Source organism: Medicago sativa, chromosome 6, assembly GCF_051527215.1.
Source record: "Medicago sativa cultivar Bolivia chromosome 6, Bolivia_mono, whole genome shotgun sequence".
In the NCBI taxonomy this organism is placed as follows: Eukaryota; Viridiplantae; Streptophyta; class Magnoliopsida; order Fabales; family Fabaceae; genus Medicago; species Medicago sativa.
The window spans coordinates 16199683-16214218 of record NC_140754.1 but is presented as its reverse complement, the minus strand read 5'-3'; the positions used below and the strand labels follow the sequence as shown (position 1 = coordinate 16214218).

Here is a 14536-nt window from a genome sequence, read left to right as displayed (position 1 = left end):
TGTCGATGTTCATCCTTTTTTTGTAGATAGTACACAAACATATTTTTTTGTGGTCGATTATGTAACGTCATTTTTTGTGGCCAATATGTAACTAACATTATATAGATTATATAAATATATGACATTTTGTGATGGACAGAGTGCAACAATTTTATTCATTATTATTATTGCTCACATTTTGTAAAAATATATGTCTCTAATTATTCAACTATTGATTTTATCTTTCATTTGGTTTTATTCTTATACTTGTTTTTCCATAAACTTTTGTGAAGTGAAACATGTCTGAAGATACACAAGTTTAAGTTGAAGCTCATGTCCGATACTCCGCTTTCAAGAGGAAGATTAAGGTTTTTTTAACCTCCACCGACAAGTTGAATGAGTTGAAGACACAACTTAATAGATATTCTACCCATCTTAGTAAAAATCAAAGAACATCTCAAGTATTTGTCATTATAAAAATATATGAGAAATGAAGGTCAAAATAAGATATTTTAATTTTTTTTCAAGTAGTCTAATGACTATGCTCACGCATTGTAAGTGAGGAGAAGTTGGGAATTCGTTCGAACCCCAATCTTTACATTCCACTAATTATGAAGCTATCAACCGAGCTACATTTACATGAGAAAATAATTTATCTTCAATTGAGCTTTTTAAAACTAGATGGTCTTGTTTATTTCATGTAAATCTTTTTAAAACAATTTCATTATTTTAATTCTTTCAAAAATAACCTCAGTGTGAGTTAACTCACGTTGCGATCCATTCTTGTTTTTAGGCTAACACCAGCAGTTCCACACTTCAAACACACACAACTTTCCCTCTTCACCTCCAAAACACCCAAAAGTGTGTGTGTGTGTGTGTGTTTTTTTTTTTTTTTGTGAAAAAGCTTGAGTGCAAATCAATGGAAAACGCCAGGAAGTAAGTTTTTACGCTCATCAAACGTAAAAAGTCAAGTAATGTACCATCTAACACCTTTACACCTTCTCATAAATAGTGGTGGAATTGCAACATAGATAAGTAGTTGACATTATCGGACATGTCACATTGTTGCAACTTGTTACAATAGAGTTTTTGTTCAGCTGATAAGTCCCGAAAGAGGTATGTATGAGACTTTTTTCCCAATCTGAGGTGCTCCACCACTTAACCTACATGCCCACATCATGTGGCTAGACTAAATTCCAAACCACTTTATTCATGTTTATATTAAAGAAGGTTGTCCAATACCACCGTCTTGCATGAAGGGGGGAGAATCACAAGATTGATGAGGCTGATAAACAAGAGTTTGCATTTATGCATAGACAAGCTTTGTTCAAAGACCTCATGTCTAAGGGGCCGAAACCGCTGAAATAACCAACAAATCATCTCAATCCAATTTATGTGACACTCCCACTCCCGAAAAACCAAAGGGAGAATTTAAAGTAATTGAAGAAGATGAAGATGATTCCATATCACTAGCTAGTTAGATAAGCTATGACACTTTTTTGTCGATGTTCATCCTTTTTTTGTAGATAGTACACAAACATATTTTTTTGTGGTCGATTATGTAACGTCATTTTTTGTGGCCAATATGTAACTAACATTATATAGATTATATAAATATATGACATTTTGTGATGGACAGAGTGCAACAATTTTATTCATTATTATTATTGCTCACATTTTGTAAAAATATATGTCTCTAATTATTCAACTATTGATTTTATCTTTCATTTGGTTTTATTCTTATACTTGTTTTTCCATAAACTTTTGTGAAGTGAAACATGTCTGAAGATACACAAGTTTAAGTTGAAGCTCATGTCCGATACTCCGCTTTCAAGAGGAAGATTAAGGTTTTTTTAACCTCCACCGACAAGTTGAATGAGTTGAAGACACAACTTAATAGATATTCTACCCATCTTAGTAAAAATCAAAGAACATCTCAAGTATTTGTCATTATAAAAATATATGAGAAATGAAGGTCAAAATAAGATATTTTAATTTTTTTTCAAGTAGTCTAATGACTATGCTCACGCATTGTAAGTGAGGAGAAGTTGGGAATTCGTTCGAACCCCAATCTTTACATTCCACTAATTATGAAGCTATCAACCGAGCTACATTTACATGAGAAAATAATTTATCTTCAATTGAGCTTTTTAAAACTAGATGGTCTTGTTTATTTCATGTAAATCTTTTTAAAACAATTTCATTATTTTAATTCTTTCAAAAATAACCTCAGTGTGAGTTAACTCACGTTGCGATCCATTCTTGTTTTTAGGCTAACACCAGCAGTTCCACACTTCAAACACACACAACTTTCCCTCTTCACCTCCAAAACACCCAAAAGTGTGTGTGTGTGTGTGTGTTTTTTTTTTTTTGTGAAAAAGCTTGAGTGCAAATCAATGGAAAACGCCAGGAAGTAAGTTTTTACGCTCATCAAACATAAAAAGTCAAGTAATGTACCATCTAACACCTTTACACCTTCTCATAAATAGTGGTGGAATTGCAACATAGATAAGTAGTTGACATTATCGGACATGTCACATTGTTGCAACTTGTTACAATAGAGTTTTTGTTCAGCTGATAAGTCCCGAAATAGGTATGTATGAGACTTTTTTCCCAATCTGAGGTGCTCCACCACTTAACCTACATGCCCACATCATGTGGCTAGACTAAATTCCAAACCACTTTATTCATGTTTATATTAAAGAAGGTTGTCCAATACCACCGTCTTGCATGAAGGGGGGAGAATCACAAGATTGATGAGGCTGATAAACAAGAGTTTGCATTTATGCATATACAAGCTTTGTTCAAAGACCTCATGTCTAAGGGGCCGAAACCGCCGAAATAACCAACAAATAATCTCAATCCAATTTATGTGAAACTCCCACTCCCGAAAAATCAAAAGGAGAATTTGAAGTAATTGAAGAAGATGAAGATGATTCTCTATCACTAGCTAGTTAAATAAGCTATGACACTTTTTTGTCGGTGTTATCCTTTTTTTGTAGATAATACACATACATATTTTTTTGTCGATTAACGCCATTTTTTGTGGCCAACATTTAACTAAGATTATATAGATTAAATAAATATATGATTTTTTGTGATGGACAAAGTATTGACAATTTTATTCGTTATTACTATTGCTCGCATTTTGTAAAAATATATGAGTATAATTATTCAACTATTTATTTTATCTTTCATTCGATTTTATTCTTCTACTTATTTTCCATAAACTTTTGTGAAGTGAAACATGTCTGAAGATACACAAGTTGAAGTTGAAGCTCATGTCCGATACTCCGCCTTTAGGAGGACGATTAAGGTTTTTTTAACCTCCATTGACAAGTTGGATGAGTTGAAGACACAACTTAATAGATACTTTACCCATCTTTGTAAAAATCGAAGAACATTTCATGTATTTGTCATTATAAAAATATATGAGAAATGAAGGTCAAAATAAGATATTTTTTATTCTTTTGTTAAGTAGTCTAATGACTATGCTCACGTATTGTAAGTGAGGAGAAGTTGGGAATTCGTTCGAACCCCAATCTCTATATTCCACTAATTATGAAGCTATCGACCGAGCTACATTTACATGACAAAATAATTTATCTTCAATTGAGCATTTTAAAACTAGATGGTCTTGTTTATTTCATGTAAATATTTTTTAATGTACTATGTCATAGAAACATTTTTAAAAATAATATGACAACAAAAGTCTTTAGAAACATATTCTACAATAAAACATAATTAAATATATCATATTAGGCCAACAACTCCTAACTCAATTGATAAAATGTTAAAATAAAAGTATAAATAAGTTTCTACTGGTCCAAATCTCTTACACCCAGTCAGTTGTTGGTATTTTTTTTTGTGTGTTAACTCTCTAGTTCTTAAGGAAAGAGAAACTTTTTGAGTCCAATTTCTAATTTAGTCAATGTTGTTGTTGTTGTGTGTGTGTGTGTATATAACATAATAATTTAAATTGAAAATTTAACAAGAGGTCCCATTTTGCTTTAAAAAAACGTTTGTGCAGAAAATATTGACAAACAAATTAATAAACAAATCGATTTCTTCTGATGCCTTCTTGTTGGTTTATTCAGTTATTTATTTTTGATTGATATGATACGAGATATTCATTGCAAAATTCCTTTTAAAAATCATATCAAAAGTATATACTATTATTTTAAAAGGTTAATGATGAACTAGAATAAGAATAAAATCATTAGTAGATTCATGTTCGATATCATAATTTGAAACATGTCACTTGCCTATTTCAATCAGTAAGAAACGATAAGAAGCAAAATAATTGTTATTTGGAATAAGAAATTCACAAAATCAACATAAGGATATGTAAATATTTAAGCATCATGCGAAGGGCATATATCAATAAGGAGCAAATCTTGTGGGATACATGAAGGATCAAACATTAGTTGCATCTATCTATGTAAATTGCATCTGACAACCGTTGAAGGAAGAGATTGCATGGCTTCATTGTTCCTACAACGTGGAAACGTATTTTAAAGTTTCTTTTTGTCTTATGATAGATTCTTTTTTTTTAACAAACTAAAATAGATATAATATAAATAACAATGATTCACACCGCACAAGATGTGCAAAAGGCAAACCATCCAAAAGTATTTACAAAGTGAATGTGGCACCAACAAGAAAACACCACCAAAACAATTAAAAATTACAAGTGGACACTCATACAGAGGAGCGGATGTTTCCACCAATCATAATAACTATAGCTGAAAGTCACCTGTTTTGATTTCGACCATAAAAATGAGTTCAGTTTAACTTGTTCAATGAGGGTAGAAGAAGTAGAAGCCGTATTTTTGAAGACATGGTTATTCCTTTCCTTACAAAGCACCCAAACAGAGGCAAAGCAAATAATTCTCAGGAATCAATAAGTGAATCTAGGCATACCTGCCATAGTAGTAAACTGAATGAAATGTTGTCTGATGTTGCCAGAAGAAACCGAAAAAATACCTAACCAACGCCAAACATGGGACCAAAGGGAGCTGAAAATGCCACAAGCTAAAAACAATGTGTTGCCGTTTCCAACTCTCCACAACCTGAGATGCACGCCGTGTCTTATAATAGATTCTATGTCTCGTTATCCACAATTACCCATTTTATAACTATGGTTGCTCGTTTTCTTTTTGACGAAATTGTCGTTGCTCGTTGTTTAGTTGAGTGAGTACATAGATTTAATGTGGAAGTTATTTTTTATTATCTTTTTTAATAGAAAACAAGAGAATTTAACGTGAAGCAGAACTTCTCCAATGTGTATCTATTCCCATTTTAGGTGTAGGGTTAGCGGAATCGGGTGAAATCGCAAGGTGGTGCAAACAAATAAAAAAACGATGGATGACTAATGGCTAGTAGCTATTCCCACTTTGATTTCATTTTTATAGTTTTTTTAAATTGATTTATCATAGAATAATGATATTTGTAAAATCATTTTGACTATTCATTATATATTCATGGATCAAAGTGATTATTATCCTTTTTTAAGAGTTATTGGGTTGGAGTGAATGAGTGTTTATTAGACATTAAAATTAAAAATGAGATGTGATGTGTACGCGAAAGACAACTTAAACTACCTCTAATAAGAGCACTATCTGAGATGCTCTTGTAAGCATATTGATTTTATGATGAGATATTCATTGCAAAACTCCTTTTAAAAATCATATCAAAAGAATGTTATTTGAAGAGGTTATTAATGAACTAGAATAAGAATAAAATCATTAGTAGATTCATGTACAATATCATAATTTGAAACATGCAACTTGCTAATCAGGAAGAAACTATAAGAAGCAAAATAATTGTTATTTGGACGAAGAAATCCTAAAAAAAACATAGGATAAGGAGCAAATCTTGTGGGACACATGAAGGATCAAACATTAGTTGCATCAATCTATGTAAATTGCATCTGACAACCGTTGGAGATATTGCATGGCTTCATTCATTGTTCCTGCAACGTGGAAGTGGACCCTATTATAATGTTTAAGGCAAATTCTATGGTAAAGGTAAATTGTTTGTTTGTAGTAGAAAAGTATTACTCCATCTGTTTCAAAATGAGTGTCACTTTAGTCAAAAAAAATTTGTTTTAAAATGAGTGTCGCTTTCAGTTTCCAATGCAATAATAACTTTTTCTTTTCAATTGTACCCTCCAATTAATACTCTGCACACTACTTCTAATGTATTACTTTTAAAACTAACCAATAGTTAACAAGGATAATTTGGTAAAATAACCATTATCTTTCTTTTAATCATTGCATTTCTTAATATGTGTGTAAACACCTAAAATGACAATCATTTTGAAACAGTTGGCAGGAACATGCATAGTTAGATGCAGGGGTCATGGTTCAAACCCCTGACACCCCGCTTACTCAAAAGATCTTGACAAATAAAAAGTATTATATGATTTTTTATGTTCTTTTTTTGTCTTAGATAGATTCTAGGTCTCGTTATCAACACAATTACCCTTTTAATAATTATCGGTGCTCGTTGTTTAGTTGAGTGCATGATTTAATGCGGAAGTCATTTTTTAACAACAAAGAAGAAAAAAAAAAGAAGAAAATTTTACGTGAAGTAGTGTTACTTCTCTAACGTATATCTATTCATCAAGATTAACGGTGTATCTATAAAATTGAAAAAACTGTTGATCTGGATAGGTTTCAATAACATATTAAATAATTTTAGGTTTATGTAAAAATTTATATGGATGATCTAAATGATATAAACTTACATTATAACAATTAAATTTGAAAAATATGAATCAAGTAAAACGATATTGAAAGATGTAACATTGATCTAACATAATTTGATCCCTCCTCATACACACACACACATAATGACTTTCATTTTCGTGTGTCATATATTTTATTTGAAACGACCAAAATTTATTCAAAGGCATAGCCTAAACAAGACGCTCAAAGCTAGGAAAAACATATACTCACTCCGGTCACATTTATAAACAAAAAACCACTTTTTAGGTTCATTTAACACCTAATGTATTTGGTCTATAATATATACCAAATACATTAAGTATTCAATGAACCTAAAAAGTGGTTTTTTGCTTATAAATGTGATCGGAGGGAGTACAACAAAGATACCATATTTAAGTGACAAATCCAAAAAAAAAAAAAACACCACAACCCCTCGGGCAACCAAAACCCACCCGCACCACCTAGAAAAATTGGACCAGAGGGGCGCAAAAAACAAGCCAGCCCCCAGCTCCCTACATGCAAAACCAACATAAAAACAAAAAAGAATACAAGGGAAAACACAAACTAGAGAGATCCTTGTTGTTAAAAATAAAGCATTGCTGATACGAGAAAAAGAAAGAAACACAACAAACCAAAAGGCAAAGCAAAAACCGAACCCAACAACCCACCATCGCCAGGGGTTGTGATTTCTCATTTGCAATATGTTGATGATACTTATTTACTGGTGAAGCTTGTGTTGAGAACCTATGATGTACGGAGGTAATACTTATGTGGTTTCAATCAATTTCACGGCTTAGGGTTAATTTATCTAAGAGTAAATTGATAAGGATTTATGTTGTCGATTTTTTCATGATCCCCACATCTTTATTTCTTAAGTGTAAAGTGGGGTCCCTTTCCTTCACTTATCATGGCTTGCCAATTGGTGCAAACTCCAAATGAGTGGTAACCTCAAAATCAGTATTAGATGCATTGAAGTTAAGACTTGGTTATCTAAGGAATAGGCTTGTGAGTCGTGTAGGTAGGGTCATGTTTATCAATTCCAATCTTCTCTCAAATGCCCATTAAAGTTTGGAAGAAGATGGTGCAAATCCAAAGACAATTCTAGTGTTCGTGGGTGTGTAGGAGGTTATTTGTAAACCAAAAGGCGAAGGGGGTCGGAAATTAAAGATTTGAAAGTTTTCAACTTAGCGCAAAATATGGAGGAGAGGTCAGTTATCCCATAAATATTTTCTCTATAGTTAAATTTAAATATCTGTCTATTTGGTGGAAGGATTTGTGTTCGATTGGGAAGAAGTTGGAGAATGATCAAGATTGGTTCTTACAACACGCGAAGAAAAGTTTAAGCAACAAGGAATTAACATTTTTTTGGTATGGTATATGGGGATCGAAGCCCCTTTCTTATTCTTTACTGAGATTATTTGCGTTGTCTCTTCAAAAGAATAACTTGGTGAGCCAAAATGGGTCGGTGGGTGGATGGGTGATGGCAGTGTGAGCTTGAGTGGAGGAGGGTTTTATTTGGGAGGGAAGAACGAGCAATGAAATAACTAAAGGGTCTTTTTTTTTTTTTATAACTTGACTAATCGAATTGGGTGCTCGAACTCTCAAATTTTTTCATCATAAAATCCTTATATGTGGCCATGAGTGGTAAAATTTGTTCTCCTTCCCACTTGAATGTGGCTAGTCGAAGGGCCTTGCGGGTATTTGGACTAACTTTGTCCTTTCAAAAGGTTCAAATATTCTCCTGGTAATTAATCCTTGGTTGACTCCCTACTCATGATAACTTAAATAGAAGGGGAGTGTTGAGGGATGAAGATATTTTGGATTGTGCGTGTTGTCCGGGAAATCTAAATTCGGAGGACCGTTTAAAAACTTATTTTTAAAGAGTGTTGGGCTTTGGGCTCTATATAAAATTTTAAAAGGAGGAAAGTTACTCTATAGCCATGTATCCATCGAACGACAATATAACTGTCGTTCGACACTTTATTGATTAGTTAAGATATTTTTTAAATTGGTTCACTCAATTTAAAAAGTGTGTCTCTTCAGTTTTTTGCATGCCTAAAGAGGAACATCCAAGAGGGAGATGGATGCAACTTCTAACGATTCTATCTTAATGTGCCAATGTAGGTTTGGCACATATAGTACCTGGAATTAACTACAGTTTGTTATCAATACTTGGTAAAAAATTCTTGTGGATTGTGATTTGATATTCCGTAATAAAACCAATAATTTATTGTAAGAACTTTATGATCTAATCAATTCTAAAAGTCTGAATTGATATTTATCAAAAAGAAAAAGAACATTTGATATGAATATTTTTTGTTTTTTACAATAATTTATGAATCTAATGAGTCTAGAATGTCGGTATGTACACTATTTGTTACAATTTACATGAGGAACATAACATGTGAGAATCTGGTATGATATAACATGGATTTAACGATAACTTTAAAATGAACAATATCTGACGTTTGATTTAAAAAAGTGGACACAAGTCTAGTCTATTCCAACAAGAGTTCAATTGTCCTACATTATGACATGACACTATCTAAATTAGTTACTTTCATCTTTGTATCAAGAACAACAAGTATTAAGTCTTACCTTATTAAATGAGGTCGACAATCAAATTACGCAATAATATTCTATTATAAACCAACTTTAAATTCAACTCATTTAAGTATTTTCTAATAATTCTTTTATAGTTTTTTTTAATGTTTTCTCCTACCTCTTCTGATCTTTTCATTTTGTATATATCATACTATTATAAGTTTTTAAATTGAAGTTATGGAAATGGATTGACGAGGTAAAATAATATAAGTTTATGTATGGATCAAGTACGACGTAACCAAATATATTAGTGACAACGTCAAAAAAAAAATATTTGTGACAATCTTTGAAAAAAATTATATTAGTGACAAAAACAAAAAATCAAAGTGATATACTCCTTTTGCAATGAATGACTAAAAACTTTACAACACATAAGGCTAGTCAAGTTTTACTTTTATTTCAGAACATTATATAACTTTAATAGTAGTAAAAATGGGTATTAAAAAAATTGTTGAAGGAATAAATTTGTGTGAAATCTGCGTTAATTTATATATTTATTTACTCTATAATCATATAACAGAGAATGGTTTTACCTTTTTCAATGGTAAACTAAGAAGAGACATTTCTGTAAAAAACAATTATTGATGGATGTTGAATTTTTAAAAAAGTTTTATATATAGGAATAAATAATTACGCGTAAAATGTCTTAAAATTAATGACGATGGCAGTAATATGTTTTAAACAAACCATCAAATTAGTCTTTGAATTTGTAGACCATTTTTTAATAGATCATTAAGATTATGAGTATTTTAAAAAGGTCATGACTCAATCAAATTTGATTCATAAATTATTCTCAGACTATATTAGAGATTAAAAAGACGGAAAATGGTTAAATGTAATAATCAAACTGACGTTAAATTGTTAAATGTAAGGACCAGAGGTTATCCATTGTTTCCTCATAAGTTTCACATTTCCACCGTAACAGACTTTCACCATATTTTTTACTATAGAAATGGTAGAAAAACTTTTTTTCTAACACTCTATCAAACACTCATTTTTCTTTTGGATCTTATGTAGATCTCACCATTTTATATAAGGTCAATTTTCAAAATATGGTACCCACATAAATTTTACTTAATAAATGAGTGGCTATTAGAAAAATAATGTCCATAAAACTCTTAATTTTATTACTAATATAATAACAAATCTTCGTATATACACATGCTTAATTACGAAAAAATTTCAAAGTTTTTGTTTGATGTTATTTATAAGAAAATGACAGACTTATTGGTATGACCAATAATTAAAAGGCTTAACTACGTATGTTAATCGCCGTTGCAAGTTCGCGTGTTTTTAATTTTCGTTCTTATATCTTTTTTTTTGTTCTAAAAGAAACCCTGTAAGTTAATAACGTTTTGATTTTCGTTCCTCCCGTCGGCAACCTTTACAAAAATGCCTATGTGGCTAATGGCGGCTGATGTGGCGTTGTTTGACGTGGCATAAGTGGCGTTCTAGATGATCAATGACAATACTACAGGGACCAAAAAAAAAAGTTATAGAGGAACGAAATTAAAAATCATGAACTTTCAAAATTTGAAATTAAAACCCCTTGTTGTTTCTATCTTTTTCCTCTCTCTGTCATATTATTCTTCTTTTGCACCCCTAAAATATTGCGCCCTACTAACATGTCTTCATCATCCATTGATAAGTCTTCTTCAATTTAGTTGCCTAGATGTGGTTACAACAAAACAATGAGGATATTCAACTCTAATTCATATCAAAACCCTAAAAGGAGATACTGGAAATGCTCAATCTTTATAGTGAGTTCCTTGTTATTCTATGTTTGTTTGATATCTATTTTTGTACATTTTAATACTCTTAAAATATGTATATGATTGATTTTGTTTTAGGCTGGTAATAGTTGTAAGTTGTTCATATAGGATGATGAAATTGGACATGACCCACACTAATATTCCTTACGAAGGTGGCGGAATCCTATAGGATTAATAACCTTATACCGTAGCGTGCGTATAACCATAGTGTGACCATAATTTCCTTGGGAAACACTGGAAAGCCAATTTAAGGTTGTGTTTCAATTACTTTTGAATTAGCAAGACCCGACACGTAAGGATCATCGTACGATCAACAGGTGCAGTTAGCCATCAGAGGGATAAACCAAAGTAGGTTAGTAACGTTCCAATGACCTCATCACTTGTATATTCTACCCAAGATAAATAAACGTGACATTAGTGTTACATAATATCCAACAATGTAAACAGGGGGGATTCGAAGAATCCTAACCGCTGCTTACTTTTCTGCGACAAAAATAGGTAAATTTGCTCTGTTGCAAACAGATAAAAATTGCAACCTTTCTAATCCTTTTATCTTTTATATTGTCGACTTACAAAAATAAGTAACGCGATTTGGTAAACGATTTGGTACACTTGTCATATCCGACCATCAGAGAGGAAGAAGACACACAAAGAGAGGAATGATATGAACACAACAAGGGTTTTTAATTTTAATTTTTGAAAGTTCGTGATTTTTAATTTCATCCCTTTATAACATTTCGTTTTTGGTTTTGGTCAGTGTAATCTTGTCACTGATCATCTGGAACGCTACGTAAGACACTTATGCCACATCAAACAACGTTTTTGTAACCGATGATGATGGGAATGACGAAAATCAAAACGTTATTAACTCACATGCTTTGTTTTAGAACAAAAAACTACACAAAGACCAAAACAAAAAACAGACAAACTTACATGAACGATTTACATATTTAAAAATAATTAAAATTATGAAAAATGAAACTAACATTTACTATTTTAAAACGGAGGGATACGTAAGTGGTTAAATAAGTTTTCCTTGAAACTTCAACAACCTAATTGTTTTGACTCAAACGACCAATAACCTAATTGTTTTGACTCATACGACCAATAACCTATTGATTCCTAATTAATGTTTGTGCCGCTAATTAAGCAAATTGTTTATACCTAAGCACCAACTCCCCATGTGCCATAGCCCTTCCCAAGATCAACATAAAAGACAAATACCCATATTTTCTTCCATGTGTTCCTTTAAACCTGATTGGTTATGCTGTTTCCTCAAGTCTAAATTTTTTGTAACATAAGGTCGGCTTGTATTTTATTCATGCCTTCTAATTTGTCATTTTCATACTTTTTTAATCAATTTATTTATAATTGTCCACATTTCATAATACTTTCCAGTAGTATATAAGTGCCTAACCACATAAACTCTCTTACTGGTTCCTCAACTTTCAATTCTTCCAAAGAAAACATAAAGGTTTTATTGTGAGAGAAAGAAAAAGAAAATAAGATGATGAAGTTGAGGTCAAAGAGGTTTTGTAGAAGCATATCTAAACTTGGCTTTGGAAACAAAGTAGTAGCATCTCCAATTGAGAAGGATTGTGGTGAAAATAGTGAAATCGAATGGGAACTTAGGCCTGGTGGCATGCTTGTACAAAAAAGAGAGAGTAACAAAAGTGTTGGAGAGATGATCACAATTAGAGTTTCAACTATGTCAAAGTGGCATGACATTTCTATTGAAGCAACTTCAACTTTTGGTAAGTCTAATCCAACCTTTCATTTGTATTGATTGCCTTTTGTTTCGGGTTCAAACTATTTTTTTTGTTAAATTGAACAATTATAATTAGGTAAATATAAGAAAAAAAGTTTTACTTTTGTACATTAGCATAAAATATAGTCAAAGTGAATTATTACCAAAAATTGTTAGCAAGTAGTTGAACTCACATTTAACGAGCTTTATTAAGATCAAATCATTTAGGAAAACTCCAGTTTCGTTACCTCCTAACCGAACTTTGAATTATTTACTCCATTTTTAAGAGTTACTGGGTTAAACAAATTTGGAGTAGACAATAACTTTTGTTGGTTACAAACCAAAATTTTTATTTATATTTTTTAGCCACTTCAATTAGTCATTGATGAACCAAAAAAGTCTTACGTGTGTGTGCATTATTATTATCAACTATAAAAAATTACTTTGAGGAAGGTATTTACCAAAATTTTATGAATGAATTTCAGGAGAATTGAAAATGGTTTTGTCACTTGTAACAAGTTTGGAGCCAAGAGAACAGAGGCTTCTCTACAAAGGTAAAGAGAGAGATGACAATGAATTTCTTCACATGATTGGTGTTAGGGACAAAGACAAGGTTCTTCTTCTAGAGGATCCAGCTATCAAAGAAATGAAGCTACTTGGTTTGGCAAATAACAATCCTAATTACACAATCAGAGTATAATATGAATCGTCTGATCTTAATCAAATGGTCACTAATGTCTCAAATGTGTGAATAATCGATCTATTAACTGCATGAAATCCGAATTCATGATACAATCAAGCTAATTTCTCAAACTCTTAATTAATTAGTGATGGTGCTAACAAGGAAAAAGTGAAGTGAAGTTTAATTTAATTTGATGTAATGGGTCTTTCTTCACTTTTTGTTTAGAATATAGGAACTTAATTATTACTATGTGTACTTATCTAGTTGTTGGAAATTTGGTTGATTTTTAAATGTGTTAGATGATGCAAACCCATGTTATGTTGAAGTGTTTGTTTTATTATTAATAGAAGTGTGTTGATTCCTTGTGTACTGTACAAATTTTTATCTTATTTTTTAGTTCTGGTTTTTGTCCTGTTATTCAATTATTATATAAACCCATATTATTTATGTTTGTCTTGTTATTCAATTATTATATAAACCCATACGTGCACGCCGACGCATAAAAAGATGAATTATGGTGGAACTGGAAGCTTTGTTAGGGTTGCTAGTGCTTTTCATGAGCTCAAAGTGGGAAACCAAAAAGGTTTAATGGCAGGCATGAAGTCTCTTACTTGGAAGCAATATATTAAGGGAAATATTAATGAGTGTTCCCAAGGCACTTGTTAAGCATTTGTTATCTCTTTTTTTTTTTACTATTTGGGTGAATAATTTGTATAATGAAAATGCTAACTTATGTCATTGGACATAAATTAAGGCATAAGTTAGGAAACTAAATGTAGAATAATCTTGTCAAAATAAAATTTATTTTTTAATTGTATTGTAAACTCCTTAAGTTGCGTTTTTAAGGCAAAAGTTAATATAACCTATATTATAATAATTAATAGTTATGCTTGACTTGTTAAACAATCTATTTTTTTTTCCACTTCAATCACGAAGTCATCTTTATATCCTCGTGTAAGAACTTGTTGTCTAGTAAATTGTAGGTTAAGTTTGATTCGAATATAGTGCTACTAAAAAAAAA

The 14536-nt window shown here is 31.4% G+C and overlaps 1 protein-coding gene across 1 annotated transcript; it reads left to right on the top strand.

Annotated features, from left to right (window-relative positions):
* Positions 1–12480: 12480 nt before the first annotated feature.
* Positions 12481–13893, top strand: LOC146913225 (BAG family molecular chaperone regulator 2-like). The gene is made up of 2 exons (XM_085716458.1): positions 12481–12840; positions 13319–13893. Exons 1-2 carry the CDS (start codon positions 12594–12596, stop codon positions 13531–13533), a joined length of 462 nt encoding a protein of 153 aa, XP_085572584.1. The 5' UTR covers positions 12481–12593; the 3' UTR covers positions 13534–13893.
* The last annotated feature ends 643 nt before the right edge of the window (positions 13894–14536 follow it).